The sequence below is a fragment of the Mustela lutreola genome, chromosome 3, assembly GCF_030435805.1.
Source record: "Mustela lutreola isolate mMusLut2 chromosome 3, mMusLut2.pri, whole genome shotgun sequence".
Classification (NCBI taxonomy): Eukaryota; Metazoa; Chordata; class Mammalia; order Carnivora; family Mustelidae; genus Mustela; species Mustela lutreola.
Window position 1 is genome coordinate 28,806,703 of NC_081292.1, and position 20,550 is coordinate 28,827,252.

Genomic DNA, 20,550 nt, shown 5'->3' on the forward strand with positions numbered 1-20,550 from the left:
AGATCTTTACCAAAGTTAAATGTCAACTGGATTCTACAATCACATTTAGTCTAGGCTAAGGACTTAGGGTGATCTTACTGTACAGGTTATGATTTTACTATGAAATATTTTAATTCAAACATATCAGCAGTAGTTAGCCTGCAGAGTATCTATGACACTTAAAAATAAACCCCACAGAATGTTAACTTTGGGCAACAGCTTTTATGAAAGTAAAAATCTTTAAAAATTCTAAAACCATAGAAAAATCAGTCTGAATGTATTTTAATCATGGAGAAAAAATTAATGGGATTTCTGAATGTATTTTAATCATGGAGAAAAAATTAATGGGATTTAAACTATCAAATCTATTTTTCTGTGAATACAGTATGTATCTATTTCCTTCAAAATATTTTAGAGCCAGTCAACACCCCAAAATAAAAATATTATTCTTATCTCAATTTAAAATGTAATGAATCAGTATTATCTTAGCCAACAACACAGTAAACTGCATTATGTCAGATATATAAAACTGGCAGGGTAATCATCTGAAAGCTCTAAAATATTAGAACCAAAGGCTTTCTGTGTTTGTAAATTAATGGCTTTTGTGGGGGAAGGGACTAAGGTACTTAAAACACTGTAACATCTTAAAATCTACAACTAAAGGAAAAAGCTACTAATGCCAGTTTTCTAAAAGTCACAAATTATAATAACGCAAAACAAATTTGTCATTTTGCGGATTTTCAATGTTTATACATGCAGTATAAATTACAAATATGTATACCATTACAACACCATCTAAAAGAAAACAATGATGTATAAAATCTTGATGATAAATAAAATTATTGCATTTAATGTCATTTTCTTAAAAAGCAAAGTCATCAAATTCCTTAATGTCGTATTAAACGTAAACAATACCAGTTCAGACTAGAAGAAATGTATGCCAATACCAGCTTCTGAAAACAAAAATAAAGAGGTTAAAGCCCTGCCAGTTTGTCTGAATTAGGTCAGATAATCATGGAAACAAAGGAATATTTAAAATTATTTATTTTATCATTATGCACAATGAAGGAAAGCATTATAGAGAGCAGAGTTCTTTCCCACCATAAAATTATTTACACCCATTTATTTTAGCTAGAAACACTAGCTAGAAGAGGTACTGGTATATTCCATTTGTAATAATTTCTCTACAGCAAACAATTGTCGTACACTTGGAGCATGTTGAAAAAAATATTGCCTCATAGGTCTTTGTTTTTTTGAGTCTCATTCACAAGAGCTCAAGGTACTCTGAGAGAATCCTGGTCCCCCAGATGGTCTGATGAATGCATTAAAATCAAGCAATGTGTTTGTATTCTGAAAATAGTCTTAATCCATATAAATGTTGCTTGAATTGTGGAGCTCATATCTCTCCTACTGGCACTATGACATGTGAAGGACATCCGTTATGAAAGCTTCACGCCAATTTTGTTCTGTTCCTTTTTCATTAGCCGCTGTGCCTCCTTCTCCATTTTCTTCCTTTGTTGTTCTGCTGCTCTCTTTTCTCTGTCTGCTATCTTCTGCTGCCTGAAAGAAATATATTCCTATTTTTACTTTTAGAAAATACCGTACAGGTAAAATGGAGAATAAATTCCAGAAAGAAATAGCAGTGCCTTTTTACCAACATCAAATCTTCTTTCTCACTGTTTTGAAAATTTCAAAGATTTTCAAAAATGGTATTTCTTTTAATCCTTAGAACATGACTTACACAATAGAAGAGTATTGTCTCTAGGTTACAAAAAGTAAAATGAGACTCAAAGGCTAAGTGACTTATCCAAAGTCACAAGTACAAGGAGAAGAACCCACATCCTCTAATCCCTCTACTTCGGATTATTTTCACTAAAACACTACCTCCATTGGACTACACCTTTCTGATACCATTCTGAAAAGATGTTGAGAAACCATTCTGATGTTGAGGACTAAATCTCCTGTTATTATAATAGTTAGAAAAACTCTGCTAAAGGAAGTCAAGAACACAGATGTGCAGAACACAATGCCCAGAGAAAACAGAAAAGCAGCACAAGTCTTCCAACTGGAAGCTAGAAATCTATTTAAAGATTAGCGTTTGGCCAGCTCTCCTAAGGGGCAGTACGGTGGGTACTTGTTGATCACACATTATGAGATCCTTCCCTCCTCCCTAGCCCCTCCCTGACTCCAAGAGCTAGAACCACTAGCCTTTCTTCCGTTACTGATCGACTTGTGTGGGGAGTGGGAGTAGTAAGGGGTGACGATATAGGACAAAGAACAGAAGCTGGTCCTGGATCTGAGGCTTAAGATCTGAGAAAGTAAGTGAAGAAGCATGCAAGGTTGAGGAAGGAAGCTTCCTCAGGTCACAGATGCACATGGGATGGGCAACATCAGGTTATAAAACAGAAAAATCCAGTGTGGATTAGCTATGTATGGGACAGCTCCAAGCAAGCTCTGGCGAGCAAAATGTATATACCATTCTCATCATAAGTGCGAATGAGCAGAGGTGCCTATGACCAAATTTCGAGAAAGTAGAGAGACTTATTTTAGGCATTGTTTTGATCTTCACCAAGAATAGGTTAAAAGAAATCTACTTTTCACTAGCTCTGATCACTTCCTAGAAAAACTGATAATCTGCCCCCCAAAGTCAAAATGCTGGTGACAAAAGGGAGCTAGGAAAAGAATTATCAAGAGCAGGCTAGCTTACAGACAAACAAGATCTCCAAGCTTTCACCGGGTCACTAGGTAAAGTATAAGCACCAAGAGTTAATGTTCCTGGAAAATGGCGCAAGTTAGAGATGACTACAGACAGAATCTGTTTTCCCTCTCCAGATACACACCTGAAATCACTGAAGTACCAAAATCTCCTTCCTTAACTTTACTGATTTCAGTACTGGGCAGTATTAAAGTGGCAATGGGGAACAGACTGACTGAGAGGACATGGAGCGTGACTACACTTGGAAACTTCGCAGTGTTCTTCTGGGGGCAGTAACAGCACACGAGTCTTCCGTGTCTCTTTGACTATAACTTATGCAAGTGGTAGCAGGAAGCATGTGTATTAATGACTGATAAGCTCCCTTTCCCAAGCTGTCATGTAACACGGAGCACTAGGTTTAGGGTTTTGTTTTTAGTTTTTGTCTTGTTTCATTCAGAGTGCAAGAAAGTAGCGTGGAAAAAACGTTTTGGTACAGTGAGTATTAAGATACTTGTGAACTCATCAACTCTGTAGTGCTGTTGTTAAGATCAATGGATTCAGAATGAACAGACCCCTCCCTTATCCTATGGTTAATGACACAAAACAATTACCAGAACCCCCCAAAATGTTCTAAAACACTTGGACTTCTATATCTATGATTTATCCAAAAAAGAGTAAAAGAAATGGATCTTTTTTTGATGATCCATGCAACATAAATGTTGCTGTTTACAATTTTCACAGTACTCCTTTTACAGTGAATAATGATTAAGTAAAAACTAAATATTTAAAGGTCTCATAACTTTACTGACTGTTAAAATGTGACACATCCTTATTCAAAAAAAGCTGAAAATAGAAAGGACAAGACAAAAAGAAAAAAAAAAGTCAGCCCTAACTCAACTACACCCTCTGCTGGCTCTTCAAGGTAACTGTAGTTAATTGATGAAGACAAGGCAAAGTACAAAAATGAAATCAGTTGTTTTGTTATTTATTTTCTATCCCTATTATAGAAACAATCTTTAAAAACAGACTTACATCATTGTGTTTTACTGTATCATCTTTAAAAATAAAAAATGATTTAGATTAATTTAAATATCACCAGTGATGATGGTCATAAACTTTTTTAGGGTAAATACTCTGTTTCTTCTTTGACCTAATGCAACAGTAGCAAGAATTAAGTTTAGTGCTCACAAAAACAAAGAAAAAAGAACATAACACCAAAATAACAAACTTGAAGCCCTCAGGAATAATATTTTCTTCTCTGTAGAATGGATAGGACCTGACATAATTATTTACCTCGTAGGGCTTGTGAGCGCATCAATTGAACTATATATACAATTGTAGAGTGCTATATAAGTTTTTTCCATTTGAGGGTGTAGCGCTAGGCACTATTCTAGGCCACAGGGAAACAAAAATAGGGGTATAAGTTCTGATCTAGAGGAATATATAGTGGTGGCTCATGTTTCAAGAGATAACTATGCTTTACAGGGAACACAATATAAAGCAAATAGTATGATATGATGTATAAATATAGATCTCATTTGCCCTTAATCTTATTACTCTTTTGTTCCTCTAATACTTTAAATTCTTGGTTTCTGTGATGTTTTAATCATATAAAATAGTATATGTAGTCTGAAATTTAAAAAAAAAAAATCCTCTATTACCTACGCCTGAGTGAGAAAGAATGAAGAAAAATACAACTTTTGTCATAATTAGCTTTCTTGACCTCAAATGCAACATGAACAAATTGAGTTCTTCTACTCAAGCTGCAATGTAAGTATAACTAAAATACCTCAGAACTTCTTCTGCTTGCCAGGCCGCATCTTCTTCTTCTTCCCATGCGTTGGTATTTTCCTGCCAAGTATCTAAGTCACCTAATTCAGGCTACAACAAAGTACAAAATAAAATTATGATAGTAAAGAGCTCCCCTTTCTCCACTCAGCAGTCCAGGGGAGTGTCTTTTATAACATGAGTCAGACCTTGTCACTCCTCTGTGTCTTCCTCACGTCCTATATAAGGCCCGGATGACCAGGCCATGGGTCCGCCTGGAACTGAGCTGTTTCCTGGGACACATGACTTTCAGTACTCAACGGTCCTGGGCAGGTCCAGCTTTCTTCCTATTTTATGTTTTATAATGGTTGTTTTTTTCTGCCTACTTTAAGTTGGAATTGACAAGAATAGGAAGTTTCTTCTTTCCATTTCTCTCTTTTCAGTGAAAGGAGAGGGTAGGGGTGGGGGCAAGAGAAGAGACTGACTGGAGATGGAATTGGAGATGCCTAACTACTCTGTGCGAAGATGAACTAGAGGACCCGAAGTTTCCAAATCAGCGCAGCCATTTTCATTTAAGCGTAAGTAATTTATAGATTTTTCAGTGGTTCTTACTAGGTGGGCCCAAGGAAAAAACAACAAACCAGGCAAAATTTACTCTTCACCAGAGTAATTCCATATAGCGGTTTTTTTGCTTTTTGTTTTTTTTTTTTCCTTTGGCCTGTCCTACTTACCCGACCCCAGCAGGCTGGCCTTTCACTACTTCTTCCATTATACTTTCCAATATCCCCCAGGCTGGACCTCTGAAAGTTCACTTTTTCTTCCACAAACCAATAAAAATGCTCATTCTGGAATGTTTAGTTAGGTGCAGAAGTGACTATGAGCATAAAATAACTGGCACCAATCTATGAATAGATTTAGTATACTTTTGAGCACTTATACTTAAAACTGAAATACAATGTGTGGTTTTCTCCTTCTAACTATAAACGTAATACCGTTCTCTGTTAAAACTTTCTAGTGTATTTCTGATAATCTGTTTAATATAAGTCTATAAAGGTAGAATACCAAAATCAAATAAAAAAATTTTTCTCAAGCTACTGAACCAAAATTCAAATGACCCTTTTGAAAACCTATACCAACTAATCCTACCGACAGGAACAGGTACAAGTCTTCCCTCCCTGTACCTCTGTCAATACTGGTAATCGCCTCCTCTCCTCTTTGCTAATTGGTTAAGATTTGATAATGGGGTCTTGTTATTTTACTTTGGATTTCTTTGAGAAGTAATAAGATCAAACTTTTCTTCATGTTATTAGACTAAGTCTATTTCTTATTTGTCAATGTATCCATTTTTCCACTGAGGTGTTTGACTTTCTGTATACAAAACATTTAGACATAAAAAAAGTGAACTAAAACCACAGAGAGTGATAGCTGATTCTTTAGTAGAGATAGCCTTTCAAATTAAAAAGTTTTAAAGGATAAGATGGGTAGGGCTGCTACATAAAAACTAAACACAGGGCACCTGCGTGGCTCAGCTGGTTAAGCATCCAACTCTTTTTTTTTTTGGACATTTTATGTATTTTTTTTTTTTTGAAGATTTTTATTTACTTATATGACAGACAGAGATCACAAGCAGGCAGAGAGAGAGAGAGAGGTGGAAGCAGGCTCCCTGCTGAGTAGAGCGCCCGATGTGGGGCTTGATCCCAGGACCCTGGGATCATGACCTGAGCTGAAGTCAGAGGCTTTAACCTACTGAGCCACCCAGGCGCCCCAAGTGTCCAACTCTTAATCGCAGCTCAGGTCTTGATCTCAGGGTTGTGAGTTCAAGCCCCACACTGACTCCACGCTGGGCATGGAGCTTACTTATAAAAGAAAAAAAACAACCTAAACACATCGGCCCATCAAAAACATCCAAACCAAATTATAAAGCCAAGAACAAATCAAAAAATTATAAAAGATGACAGAAAAAAATTAATATTCTTAGTATAAAAAGCTATTACAACAACACGGATGATTAAACTCTAGAAAAAAAAATAGAATATGGAATTTAAAAGAAGAAACTACCTGGTAGAATGGATGGTAAGATATTTTTAGAGTAGAGAACAAAGTGCAGTAGATTACCATTCTCGCCTAAGCAATGCCCCTTATTTCATCTGCTGAGAGGAAAATATGTGGAGATAGCACTGAAGACAATCTCCATCTATCCTATTTACCCTTTCAACTCTGTAAGGAGGTATATATTTACAACTTCATAATAAGCTATACTGGTGTTATAAAAACTTGTAAGTAAGTGGGAAACATTTACTAATTCACTGGTTAAGTCTGAACCACTTTATCAATAAGGATCAAACACATGAATAAAGTAGAAAATTTAGAAGTATGAAATAAAAAATTAAACATGCTGTGCTACTTTAGAGGAATATCTATGGTGTTACTGTGTTCTCATAGCATAATGTAAATGCACAGGAGGAGGCACCTGGGTGGCTCAGTTGGTTAAGTGTCTGCTTTTGGCTCAGGTCATGATCTCAAGGTCCTGGGATCGAGCCCCATCCTCTCTCCACTCATGCTCTTTCTGTCCTCTCAAATACATTAATCAAATCTTCAATAAAAATAAATAAATGCAGAGGAGTTGCCAAAATCTGCATTATTTACGGATGATCATTTATTTAATACTGCACTTCCCCCACTAGAATGTATTTTTTTGAAGCAAGGACTCTGCCTGTTTTCTTCACTTTCCACTATTGTACTAGCACCGAGCACCCTGTCTCGCATTAGTAGGAATCATTTTGACCAATGAATTAAAAACATACATAAACACGGGTCCCCTGGAGAGAAGGGGCCTCTGAAGCACCCATACAGTTTAAACAAACAAGAGAGACAGACAGATGTGGTGGTTTAAAACTGTCGCAAATTCTTTGGCACTCCTTCCTTCAAGAGGTAGAGCTTAATTCCTCTCCCCTTGCACGTGGGCTGGAATTAGTGACAGTGCGTCACTTGTAAGACAAATCATAAACAAGCATTGTGGCTTCACCTCTGCCTGCCTTCTCTTTTTTGGGGATCATTTGTTCTGGGACCCTCAGCGGTTATGTTGTATGGAAACCCAAGCAGCCCTACGGAGACGTCCATGGCAAGGAACTGAGGTTTCACGCAACCAACCACCATTAGTTTGCCAGGCCATAAAGTGAGCCCCTATGAAATGAACCCTCTAATTTCAGGCAAGCCTTCATAGGACTACAGCCCCAGCTAATGATTTGTCCGGAAAGTCATTAGAAACCCTGCACCAGAACCACCCAGTTGAGTCACTTCTGGATTCCCAATCCATAGAACTATATGAGATAAAGAATGTTTATTGTTTTAAGTCACTAGCTGTGGGGCTGTTATACAATAATAACATAATAAATTAGTCAACAATTATTAATCAATAATCTTGCAATCAAAACATACTTAAGCTTAGATCTACAGAGAAGTCTGAACATTGTAGGTTTTTTTTTTAAGTTATGGAGAGTTCTTTGATGATCATTATGACTACCTGGAGTGCCAGACTAAAAGTTTTCTTTCTAAATATTTTATTTATTTATTTGAGAGCAAGACAGAGAGAGAGAGCGCACAAACAGTGGGGAGAAGCAGACTCCCCGCCAAGCAGGGAGCAAGATGCAGGGCTCCATCCCAGGACCCAGAGATGGGGACCTGAGCCTAAGGCAGATGCTCAACAGACTGAGCCACCCAAGTGACCCTGGACATAGGTGTTTTTAAGAAAATTCAAAGCTGATTCTGAGATACTTCCAATGTTGACTACAGTACTTTTGTCCTTCAAATTGATGCATTTAAATCAAACCTACTACAAGTCAAATTATACTTTAAATGTAAATATACCCTACTAGGGAAACAATTCATGACTCATTAAAAAATAGCCTGCTTTTAAGTTTAAATTTCAGTGGTAATCTCTTTAAAGGTCACTTTTTAAAAAAAATTTATTTTCTTTTAGAGAGGGAAAGAGAGAAAGCATGCAGGTGCGCACACAGGCAAAAAGGGGAAAGGCAGAAGGAAAAGGAGAGGGAGAATCTTCAGCAGGTTCCATGCCCGTTCCATGCCCAGCACAGAGCCCAAGGCGGGCTCAATCTCACAACCCTGAGATCATGACCTGGGACAAAATCAAGAGTCAGGCACTCAACGAATTGAGCCACCCAGGTGTACCAAAAGGTCACATTCGTTAAGTAACATACTGTATTTATCTTTTACATGTACAGTGGGACTCTGATATTAGTAGCTGATGTAATCTACAATCTCTTAAAAGGATAAGACTGGCAAAACTCAAGATTAACGTCTCTCATCTGCCAAGCCTGTTATGAAGCACAGAAGTACAAATATTATGTTCACTTTGATTTTCTTCTTTCAAGAAAACAAAACAAACCCTTGCCTATATATTATTAACATACTTACAGATTGATGAATAAAAGGCATATCCTGTGTAGCTGCTAATCTACTAGAGAAACCTGTGCTACCATCTGGGATGCCAAAATTTAGTGGTTCCCTCTTCTTAATAATGATCTGAAAGATAAGTGAAATAGAATTATAGGAATATTTTATGCATTATATAAAAACAGACAAGATAATTATGTGACCAAAGTATTCTGTAATTATTTCAAATATGTCCTACCTTTCTTCTTTTAAAATTTATAATGTTAAGTTTTTTTTTAAGTCTGTAAAGACTATCAAAATTCCTACGCAATTGTCACACAAATACAAATCACTTACATACTAAGAAAAATTCCATCTTACTTTTCCTAAAAAAACATCAAATTTTCCTCTTCTCTCTCTAGACCCACAAAATATAAATTCGCACTTTTAGTCACCATATTAAATAAGAACACATGTCACATCCTACAAAGTATGGCCAGCTCTCTTCATATGGTTATCTATCAATCCATTTGCTCTTTCAAGGCAGTAGTGGTAACTTTGTAGCTTAAAAACATTTTCAGTCTAACTAATTTATTAAGGTACTATTGTAATAGTCTAGGTTCCTCTTAAGACAGCAATTACTTCCAAAATATAAGGTATTCATCTAGTAATACACACAAACTCCTTGAAAAATACACAATTTTATGCTCTTTAGCACAGAGACATTTGAACAAATTAACAAATCCTGAGTACAGAATGTAAATGTTATTAGCCTTGAAATTATAAAAACAAATTTATAGCTGAAACTGGTGGGGAGGCAGAAGTGGGTGAGAAACCCTATTAAGGAATGGTGGAATAAATAATGTCCTCATTTTATAATGTCCTGCATTTTTAAGAAATATTTTCTATGCATGACTGAACAAGAAATGGAACCCTAATCAAGCTTTTTTGTTAGTTAGTTTTGTTTTGTTTTTATTTATTTTTTATTTATTTATTTATTTAAAGATTTTATTTATTTATTTGAGAGAAAGAGAGAGTGAGAGAGAACATGAGCAAGGAGAAGGTCAGAGAGAGAAGCAGACTCCCTGTGGAACTGGGAGCCCTATGCGGGACTCGATCCCGGGACTCTGGGATCATGACCTGAGCCGAAGGCAGTCGTCCAACCAACTGAGCCACCCAGGCGTCCATTGTTTTGTTTTTAAATAGCAGGGTGACTAGTGAGGTAGACTGGAATAACAGCATCGTAATGTTAGGAAGAGGGGGAAGGGCACTGAGGGTAGTATGAAATAAACCCCATCTACCACAGTATGAAGTCAATGGACAATGTCTGTGATTAGTAAATCAAGGCATAGCAACATAAGCATATTACATATAGATATGATTTTTAAAAAACATTATAAGCCCAAACAGGAAAAATTATCAGTGGTTGCTTCTGAGAATTAGAAGTGTCCAAGGGGAATGATGGAGCAGAAGCCCTTTGCTTCTCATTATAAGCTCTTCTATTCTTTGACTTAAATTATTTTTTAAAAAGTACATGTACTACTTTTGATAAAAAGGAAAATATTCAGTCACTGTTCTTTCTCCAATAATTCCCCCCACCTTTAATCGATCTTCTATACCCAATTCAAAAGGGATTAAGTAAAGTGTGGATGACTATCACAAGCTTCTGAGAGTCTTGCATCATTTTATAACAATCATAAATAATGGAAACTACACCTATCAGTTTGTAGGCATCACTAAACTGTGAACTCTTTTAAGGTCAGAACTTTATCTTAATCAGCTTAGTCTCTATAGTAGAAACCGCAGTCTAGAATCTGGTCTATGGTTGGATTTCAGTAAATGCATATATAACTTTAAAAGACTTGGGGGTGCAACTTACTAGATCTACGTCTAAGTCACTTGAATATGTAAGCTTGTTTAATATGTTAGAAAACACAACAAACTGATTATCAGAAATAGGATTTCTGAGAAATACTAATTGTACTGTCTGATTTAAATATAGGAACCTGAAAAGCAGTTTAATTATTTAACCTCCCGAACCACAAATCTTTTACATACTTTCTGAGTTTTCCTTATAGTTGGTGTCATGTCCTTAAAATAGTCAGGTTCCAGTTGTTCCAAAGCATTTTGTTGTGTTGCTACATTCCCATTGCCTCCTTCAATCTTTACACTTGTGGGGGCATCTTCATCCCAGGAAGTCCACTCTTCAACATCGGTCTACAATGAATCCATCAATAGTGTCAACCACAAAGGTGTAACCTAATCAATATCTCATTCATCATTCATTAGAAAAACAGGCTTTCTAAAATACTGGTTTTCAAACTTTTTGACCAACAGAAAAATATAAATTTTATAAAACATATATCAAAACTAGATCAAAAGTTTATAAAAACACTTTTACTAGAAGTTAGACATTAAAAACAAAAAAAATGAAACAAAAGCAAATGCTTTAAAACCTGAACTGACATTTAGAACTATAGTCCAAGAAAGAACATTGAAACTTGCATCCTAAGCCTAATTGGGTTGATTGCCTGATTTAAATAAAAAACAAAAAACATTCTTGATAGAATTTATATAAGACAGAGTCTTAAATATAATCTTCCAAATGTCCATGTTTATTCCACAAACAATCAGTAAATTTCAACTCATATGGAATAATATAAATGTTATAATTATCTAAGACTTTAAAATAGTTATAAAAATACTTTGACAAGCAAAAGCAAACACTCTTGAATCAAATCTATGGAAAAATAAAATAGGAAATTTCAGCAAAGTAAATAGAAAATACTATGAAGAGCCAAATAAAAATTTTAGAATTAAAAAAATATAACAACAGCAAAAGCCTGACCTGACTACCAAATTAACTTCATGACATATTAATTAATGATCTGCAGTCCAGTTTGAAAACCATGGTTCTGGAACACTTATTCAAACTTAAAAAAAATTACCTGTTTAGGAACTGATGAATAATCAACTGTAGTTGGCAGAGTTATTTGGTCTCCACTTAATTTCCGTCCTCTGCCAGATCTAAAATAAAAATGAAATAACTTATTTCAATAATTACCCAAGCAAATCAGGTAGAAGCACAATGGACAGTAACTGGAGGCTCATAAAAGGAGATCTTTTATAATTTTGCAATTCTTTATTTTAATAATTTAGAGTTGCTCATTAACATGAAAAGAAAAGGCATGCATCAAATATTTTTAAAATATGTTTAAAATCTTGGAAAGGACAACAAAACTGCTTTTTGGCTTAGGACTCAGAATTATAGATAAACTCAGGAAGAATATAAAAACAAAAACAAAAATGCAAAGTGATTTCAAACTATATTCCTTTAAACCACACTCTGTTGGTGAAGCTCTGGGACACTTACCCTTTTATTTTATTTTATTTTTAAGATTATTTGAGAGAGAGAGAGAACACACTTGGGCACACAAGCAGGGGGAAGAACAGAGGGGGAGAATCTTTAAGCAGACTCGCCATGGAGCTCCGTCCCATGACCCATGAGATGATGACCTGAGCCAAACCAAGAGCTGGATGCTCAGCCAGCTGAGCCGCTCAGGCGTCCCCACCTATGCTGTTTTAACCAGGATGGTTTGGCTTTTGTTTGTTATACCGATGTAGTTTTTTGGTAAGATTACCTATCAAACTATTAAAAAAAAAGTTTGAAAATCACTGGGTTGAACTAAACTGTAATTGATAAGGATTGGTAGGAGAAGCACTGTATTAAACAAAATAGATATCATAGCTCAGGTGCTAAGAGCATGGGCTATAGAAACTATGTAAACCATAGTTTTAAATGTTAACTTCTACTAATTACCAGTCTAGTTAGAATCAACTAGCCTCTTAGTTTCAATATCCTCACCTGCAAAATGTAGGTATTCAAACCTAATTTTGTAGAGTTGTTTAAGGATTTAACTAAGTGGCATATTTAAAGCGGTTACACGCTAGAGACTGCCCAGTACATAAAATGACACTAAAAAAATGGTAGCTATTATAAATGATTATTCACTTGCTTCATTTCAGATAATTTACACAACATCTACTTAGAGCAAACTGGTAAGGTAGTTATTTTTACTACAAGATTAGAAATCATATTTTATTTAAAGGATAACTAGAAAATACAATCTACCACTAAATTTATGATGTAGACGTGATACTTTTAGAGCACATGATCTAGGTTCCCTCTGACATGTAAGAAAAGTTATTCTAACAACGAATCAGCTTTCTTTTTAAAAGTGAACATAAAATCAATCCTAAATATATTATTGTGAAATTTATAGTGTGGCAACTGTCCTTAAATTTTTTTAAATCAAATGCATTCTTTTTTTTTTTTTTAAAGATTTTATTTATTTATTTGACAGAGAGAGATCACAAGTAGGCAGAGAGGCAGACAGAGAGAGGAGGAAGCAGGCTCCCCACTGAGCAGAGAGCCCGATGCGGGACTCGATCCCAGGACCCTGAGATCATGACCTGAGCTGAAGGCAGCAGCTTAACCCACTGAGCCACCCAGGCGCCCTCAAATGCATTCTTTTTCCAAAAATATTTTAGTTTTAGAAAATACATATGCGAAGAGAAAAATACCCATAATTTATCTTCTGTTAACCTCCAGCCTCCTGGCAGTTAACACCCATTCTTATCCTAGCTTACCTTTCTGGCCATTTCTCCTCACACTCTGCTGACCTGAGCACTTAGTTCACTATTTTCCTTACTCCCTAAATCCTGTCCTCTTCCTGGATAAGTTCAATAACCTAAATTTTCTGTATCTTTCTTGACCTTTCTTCCTCCAGTGGTCATCTTCATTCTAGTTCATCTACTCATTCTGTTTGCCGTACTATGGCCCTACTTTTAGAAAAATCCCAAATCACTCTACTTCTAACAATAAATGTCCTTAATCCTCAGAGTTTTAATAGTTATAAAGGGCTACTTAGCCAGAGCATATATTTCCTGGCCTCCTTTGAAGCTACATGGCCATATGACTAAGCTCTGGACAGTAAGCTGAGAAGTGTTTGTGTGCAACTTCTAAATCAGGGCTGCTAAGAAAGAGAGCTGACAGCCTTCTACTTCCTCTTTTACTATACCCTACTCTGTGTGTCAGTACTTTTTTTTTTTTTTTTTTTTCACAGTACCCCTGGCCAAAGCAAATACCTAACAGTTTCACTGATTACACAGTTACACCCAAACAATTTAATACTTATGTCCTAACTACACAGTAGCCATTTTCAAAACTACTACATATAAAGAAAAATAATATTTTTATTTCATTCTTAAAGAACCACAGTCACTAATGGCACATATATGTGGGGTTACTGGATACTGCACGGTTCCTCAAAACTCAAAATCATCCTCATTTTCTGTTTCACATTAGTTTTAGGTTCAGTACTTGCTTTAATTACAACCTAAATCCTAGCTTTGCAAAGACAGGTCACCAAAAATACAAGTAAAAAAAACTTATCTCAAACATTCAAGAATATCTGCCAAAGTAATGCTGCATGAGCTAATGCTACAAACGTGAACTACCTTGATCTAGTAGTTTGTGCAACGTTTAACAGATGTTGATTATCCCATTCACTGTGTTTTGCTAGAAATTTAAAAAAAAATCCTGATGATACACCTGTGAGTTTAATGTGAAGCCCTGAAGTGCCTCAGCACATAGCTCTAGGGTACAGTACAGAACTATAGCTCTAGGGTATAGTTGTGTGACAAAAATAGAAGGAATTCAAATCTTTGGATGACTTACTAAAGAAGTAGAATGACTTATCTGACTAGGACTACATATTCCACATTCCACATTCTGGAATATTTTTTAAGAGACAGGGGCGCCTGGGTGGCTCAGTGGATTAAGCCTCTGCCTTCGGCTCAGGTCGTGATCTCAGAGTCCTGGGATAGAGCCCCGCATCGGGCTCTCCGCTCAGCAGGGAGCCTGCTTCCTCCTCTCTCTCTGCCTGCCGCTCTGCCTACTTGTGATCTCTGTCTGTCGGATAAATAAATAAAATATTATTTAAAAAAAAAAAAGAGAGACCAAAAAAATCTATTTTGTGCAAGGTTTTTCTGCTCAAGTTATTTTTTAAAATATAAAAATAATATTCATATTATACTATAGAAAGAAATATTTATTCCTAATTCCACCTAACCATTAAAACATTCTGGTAATAATTCTGAAATAATTCTGAAACAATTATATATGTAAAAACTGTCTTATTACAATGAAAGAGATTTGATTTTTCTGAAATTCTATAGGAATAAGAATATGATTTTAATTAAAGATGTAAGAATAAAAAAAAATGAAGTGAAACTCTACTTTCTAGATATGAAGTAGAGGAAATACACAAAACAAAATATCAGAGAGTAATGAATAAATACTATAATCAATTTATTTAGCTTAAATATAGTTTGAACTGCCTTTTTGTAATTATGAAGGCATCCAAAACCAGCAAAAAGATAAACAAGTCAATATGAACATAAAATTTGTTTACCTGCATATTAACCTCTTTAGGAATGAGAATACTGTTGCAAGGCAGGTGCAAACTTTAAATAACCGAAACTGTGTGATAGCCATGGTGGGAATCAAAACCTGTGGAAAAAGCACATAAATGCACTTAGCTGATTTCATAAGCTGTATTCCCATTCTAAATAATACACTCTATAATCCCATTCTGATTTTATAAGCTAAATTCCCATTCCCAAGCTAAAAGGTCCTATTATGAGCTGTGAAAATCAGACATTTTTTACTTTTCTTTAGAAACCACAAATATAACATGTAAATTTTATTTTCTTAAGGATTTTGTTTATTTGAGAGAGTGAGAGCACCTGTGAAAAGGGGGTGGGGAGAAGCAGAGGGAGAGAAAGAATCTCAAGCAGACTCTGTTTGATCTCACAACCCTAACATCATGACCTGGGTCAAAATCAAGAGTCAGGCACTCAGCCAACTGGGTCACCCAGTTACCCCAGACTCAGCAAATTTTAAAATTGAAATGTAAATCATGGGGCACCTGGGTGGCTCAGTCTGCCTTTGGCTCAGGTCATGATTCCAGGGTCCTGTGATCTAGCCCCACTGTCGGGCTCTCTGCTCAACAGGGAATCTGCTTCTCCCTCTGCCATTCTCTCTCTCTCTCATGAATAAATAAAATCTTTTAAAAAAATAAAAATAAAATGTAAATCATATTGACAATTCAAGAAACAAGATTTTTAAGTTTTGTAGTTGAGAGGAAAAACCCTTTTTGAAATATTCTCAGAATATTTCAAAACTTCAATTACCTTTTTATGTATTTATGTATTACCTTATTATGTATTATCTTTATGTATTATTTTCTATGAAAAATCAAAAAGCATAAAACAGTATATATTGAGTCTTTGGTACCTTTTGAAGTTTGAACCATATAAAAATAACAGTACTCTTCAAAATACTGTTGAACAGTTTTAACTTTTAGATAGATACATTCTATTATGCCCATTTTAGTGATGAGGAAATTGCATTTAGAGAAGTCAAATAACTTGCCCAAAGTCACAAAGCTAACTTGAAAGTAACAATAAAGATCATCTAGTCCAGTGGTTCACATATAATGGGGATCCTTTACAGAAATAATGATACCTGGGTCTAACCCCAATAAATCAATTAAATCATATCCTCTAAGGGGCAAGTTCCAGTTAAACTAATAAGACTACAAAAGAGACAAAATATAGCCAACAGAAAAGGGGGGGAAAGAAGGCAGGGAAGAATAAAAAACAAGGTAAAGAGGAACAAATACCAGATGGGACAACAAATACCAGATGGTAAAATATACCATGCCAACACTAAAAGAAGTTGAAGTGACTATTCCAATGTCAAAGAGTAGATTTCAGAGAAAATATTAGCAGGCATAAAAATGGTCCTTTCTTAATGATGAAAGGGTCAGTAAATCAAAAGCACATAACAATCCAAAATATGTTAAGTCCCTAATAGAATTATGCCAATACTGGGGTGCCTGGATGGCTTAATGAATTAAGCCGCTGCCTTCGGCTCAGATCATGATCCCAGGGTCCTGGGATCCAGCCCCGCATCAGGCTCTCTGCTCAGCAGGGAGCCTGCTTCCTCCTCTCTCTCTCTGCCTGCCTCTCTGCCTACTTGTGATCTCTGTCAAATAAATAAATAAAATCTTAAAAAAAAAAAAAAAGAATTACGCCAATATCATAGAGAGGTGACATTACCAGAGAGTCTACAGATATAAAAAGGCTATTGAGAAAATATTACAAACAACTTTATGCCTACATCTATAGGCATATAGATCTATATTTCAGTCTGAGTAGTAGCAACACCAGTATACTACATATACTGTTTGTATGTTACGCCTCATATAAAAGCTCAAACAAAGATATATAAACAAAACAGAAACACAAAGGAAACATAGTTAACTCTTATACCTGATCCTAATTACTCTGTAGAGCCACTACTGCCATTCCCTTCAAAGTGTGAAACACATAGCTAGTTCTTTTTATTTCTAGAATTACAAATATACAAAGGCCCAGTAGACTCTTTGCAGTAAGAGTTCCGAAAGGCTCCCTTAGCAAAATGCTCATGCATTGAGGTTACAGCTCCACGTGAGTTCAATGATGTACTGAATGCCTGTATTTGCAGTTGACTTACTGAGAGGATGTAAACAAGTGACTCTTAAGGTATGAACCAAAAAAATTTAAGAATTTCACTATTTGAGTCACTTAAATACTTCTGATCAAAAAAAAAAAAAAAAAAAAAACCAATTAACGGCTTACTAGGTTTCAAAAAATGCAACAATTTTGACTTCTCCTTTCTCTTAGCCTCTTATGTCCAAACTGTCAAAAGACCTTATTCCATTTCCTAATACTGACCATATTCTTTCCTATTTCCACTGCAATCTCCCTAGCATAAACCTTTATTACTTCTTGCTGGTTTTTTTTTTTTTTTAATATTGATTTATTTGAGAGAGAATGAATGTGGGAAAGGGCAGAGGGAGAGAATCTTCAAGCAGAGTCCCTGCTGACCAAAGAGCCCTATGCAGGGCCTAATCTCACCACCCATGCATGAGATCTTTGACCTAAGCAGAAACCAAGAGTCAGGCGCTTAATCGACTAAGTCACCCGGGTGCCCCTACTATCAAGTCTTCTTAATTCCAGTATTTTTCTCTTACCACACCTAAATTCTCTACTTTGTACATGTTTCCATGTTCCCACAACCAATGACTCAGATTTAAACCTAGGTCTATTTAATTCAAAAGCCAAAAACATCTCACTAACAATAAACATTCTTACTAATTCAGTGATGATATTATAATTTCCAGACTAAATTTTCCAACCAGCTGTAGTGAAATGGGGAAAATGCAATCAAGTTAACTATCAAGACTTCTGATTTTATCAATTACATCGGTTTGCAGATTGGAGTATTCTTTGGGACCCACAGTTCCAATTCAGTTCAACAAGCATATATATCTTTAGCACCTACTATCTAACAGATGCTACCCTAAGGAATGGGAAAAACTACTGACCCAGTACAGAGAAACCCTTGTTTGTTGCTCAGCTGTCACAGGCTAGTGACAATGCAAGGGAGTGAGGAGACAGAGCCCCAGTCAGTCTTGCTCAGTTTGGTATACGTAGGTCTTAGCCAATGCCAAGCACATAGTAGGTACTCAGCTATTTGTTGAAGGGAAATTAACATTCCTTGAGCACTCAGTATGTTCAAAACATAGTTCTACACAATGTATCTTCTATCATATCACTGGAATCCTAAGAACAAAAGAGGTAAGTTTCACTACACCCGTTTAATAAATGAGGCTGACACTGCGGCTCCAGAGGATTTAGTCACCAAGATTTAAAGAGATTGATGCACATGACCTCAGGGTCCTGGGATGGAGCCCCACATTGGGCTCTCTGCTCAGCAGGGAGCCTGCTTCTCCCTCTCTCTGTCTGCCTCTCTGCCTACTTGTGATGGCTCTCTGTCAAATAAATAAATAACATTTAAAAATAAATAAATAAAGAGATTGACCCAAAGCCTAGGCTCTCCCCACACTCCATCCTCCTTGATAAACCTTTTAATTTTATACTCATTGCCTCAGTTTGATTTTTGGAATGCCCTCTAGGTAGCCAATTTCAGTATGCCTCTTAGGCTACTTTGCACTTTGGTTACTTCAGAATACTTTCTGAAACTGAGAATTACTAATCTAACCTAATTTTCAAATGAAGATTTCCTTTAAAGTTTGGAAGAAAATACAAAAACTTGAGTTATAGCAGAAAAAGGATCGAATTACGAAGAAAACGATCCTCAGGGCTTTTGGAGAAATGACCTCTAGGAAACCAACAGGAATGAGAACTCAGCGAGGTCAAGTGAGGAAGACTCACCTACATTTCCAAAAAACACTGCCTTACTCGGAAGCTGCAAGATTAAATATATCTTTCTTCCTTGGAGTTCCCTGTGAACTGCGGGTGAGATCCTTTCAACAGAGTCACTATATTAGAATTTAGGAAATAAGCCAAGCCAAAATCTTTTAGCACACACTACCGTCAGTCAGTCTTCAATAGCTGCAATTCTAAAAATATATTTCTGAAAATTTTCAATACCAAAATATTAAAAACCGTATGACTTAGCACAGTACAGAGCAGCCTCAAAGTCAGTTTGTAACTCTCAAGTTGATTAAGGAATAGCACAAGGCTCCAAAAATAAAATTTACCTTAACTCACTTATGTGAAAAGCCAAGGAAAAAGGGAACTCGGAGGAGAGAACGTGGAAGCGGGTTGGAAAGGGGACGGTACCAACTCTGGCCACTCAGTCAGGCCCTCAAGTATGTGACACCGAGCCTCTTAGGAGGGCAGAGTTAAGGTCTCCTAAATGATTCAAAAGGCAAGAGTCCCAGAACTGAAATGCTTTAACTTCTGATTACGCACCTGAAATTGGCTGATTAAAAAAAAAAAAAAAATCATACCCACTGTACAGATGAGAAAAAAAGGCAAGAGCGTTTTCAGGTTACACAACCCGACGCCATGCACTCGGCGCTCTGTGAAACGCTCTAAATCGCTGGAGGTGGGCTCGGGGTAGGTTGGAATTTGGATTTCGTAAAAATCTGGGAAGGAGCAGGGCCTGTGAAGGAGGGCCACGAAGGACGAGCAGATTTCCCTGCTGGAGGCCCGTTCCGGGACTGGCGGGTTTCTGCGCCCGCGTCCCACAGGCGTGTCTCCCACGCGTGAGCGCGGCACGATGCGGGCTGCACGCCCGGGGCCCGCTCCCAGGCGCAGTTCCTTCACCCCAGAGGTCACCCGACCCGGAAACAGTACCCCAGAGTGGCAGTCGGCTGAGGAAGGGAGCAACCGGGTGGAGGGGCGAAAAGGTGGGAGGGCGGGAAGTGAGGGGCGAAGAGGAGGGCTGACCAGGGAAAGGCAGAAGACTCCCCCCACCCCACCCAAGGACCAGGTTGGGTTCGGGGGCAGTGGGGGAGGGAAGCCCCTCGCGGGCACGCGCGACTCGCACACACTCACCTGCCCCTCCCCCTCCCCGCCCGCCCGGCGGAGGCTCCGAGCTGCCGCGGGCCGCGCGCGCACACAAGGCGCGCGCACGCGCACTGCCGATCGCTTCCTCGAGCTCGCGCTCCGCCCGTTCAGTTCTAGCCCCGCTCATTCAAAGCCGGGCGCGCGCTCCGTCGCAGCCGCCGTTGCCTCCGCGCAGCTGCCATGGCCGCCCCCTCCTCGGGAAACCCTCCCCCGACCCCTCCCACTTC

General features: G+C 37.3%; 1 protein-coding gene across 3 annotated transcripts; it reads right to left on the reverse strand.

Annotated features, from left to right (window-relative positions):
- Positions 1 to 802: 802 nt before the first annotated feature.
- EBAG9 (estrogen receptor binding site associated antigen 9) lies at positions 803 to 20,550 on the reverse strand. 3 transcript variants are annotated; one of them, XM_059165764.1, is made up of 7 exons: positions 20,312 to 20,550; positions 15,310 to 15,407; positions 11,782 to 11,860; positions 10,892 to 11,050; positions 8,876 to 8,983; positions 4,464 to 4,555; positions 803 to 1,539 (listed from the first exon to the last, which is right to left on the reverse strand). In XM_059165764.1, exons 2-7 carry the CDS (start codon positions 15,390 to 15,392, stop codon positions 1,419 to 1,421), a joined length of 642 nt encoding a protein of 213 aa, XP_059021747.1. In that variant the 5' UTR covers positions 15,393 to 15,407; positions 20,312 to 20,550; the 3' UTR covers positions 803 to 1,418. The 3 variants fall into 3 exon arrangements, with proteins under 3 accessions (XP_059021747.1, XP_059021746.1, XP_059021748.1); XM_059165763.1 differs by lacking the exon at positions 20,312 to 20,550 and adding an exon at positions 19,724 to 20,066; XM_059165765.1 differs by lacking the exon at positions 20,312 to 20,550 and adding an exon at positions 19,181 to 19,200.

Coding starts and splice junctions, on each gene's coding strand:
- EBAG9 (XM_059165763.1), bottom strand. CDS start 19,759: ATGATTTTTTTTTTTTTTTTAATCAGCCAATTTCAG. Junction 15,408..19,723: donor TTTTAATCAGCCAATTTCAG/GTGCGTAATCAG, acceptor CTTTTTCCACAG/GTTTTGATTCCCACCATGGC. Junction 4,556..8,875: donor TGCCTTTTATTCATCAATCT/GTAAGTATGTTA, acceptor ACTTTGTTGTAG/CCTGAATTAGGTGACTTAGA.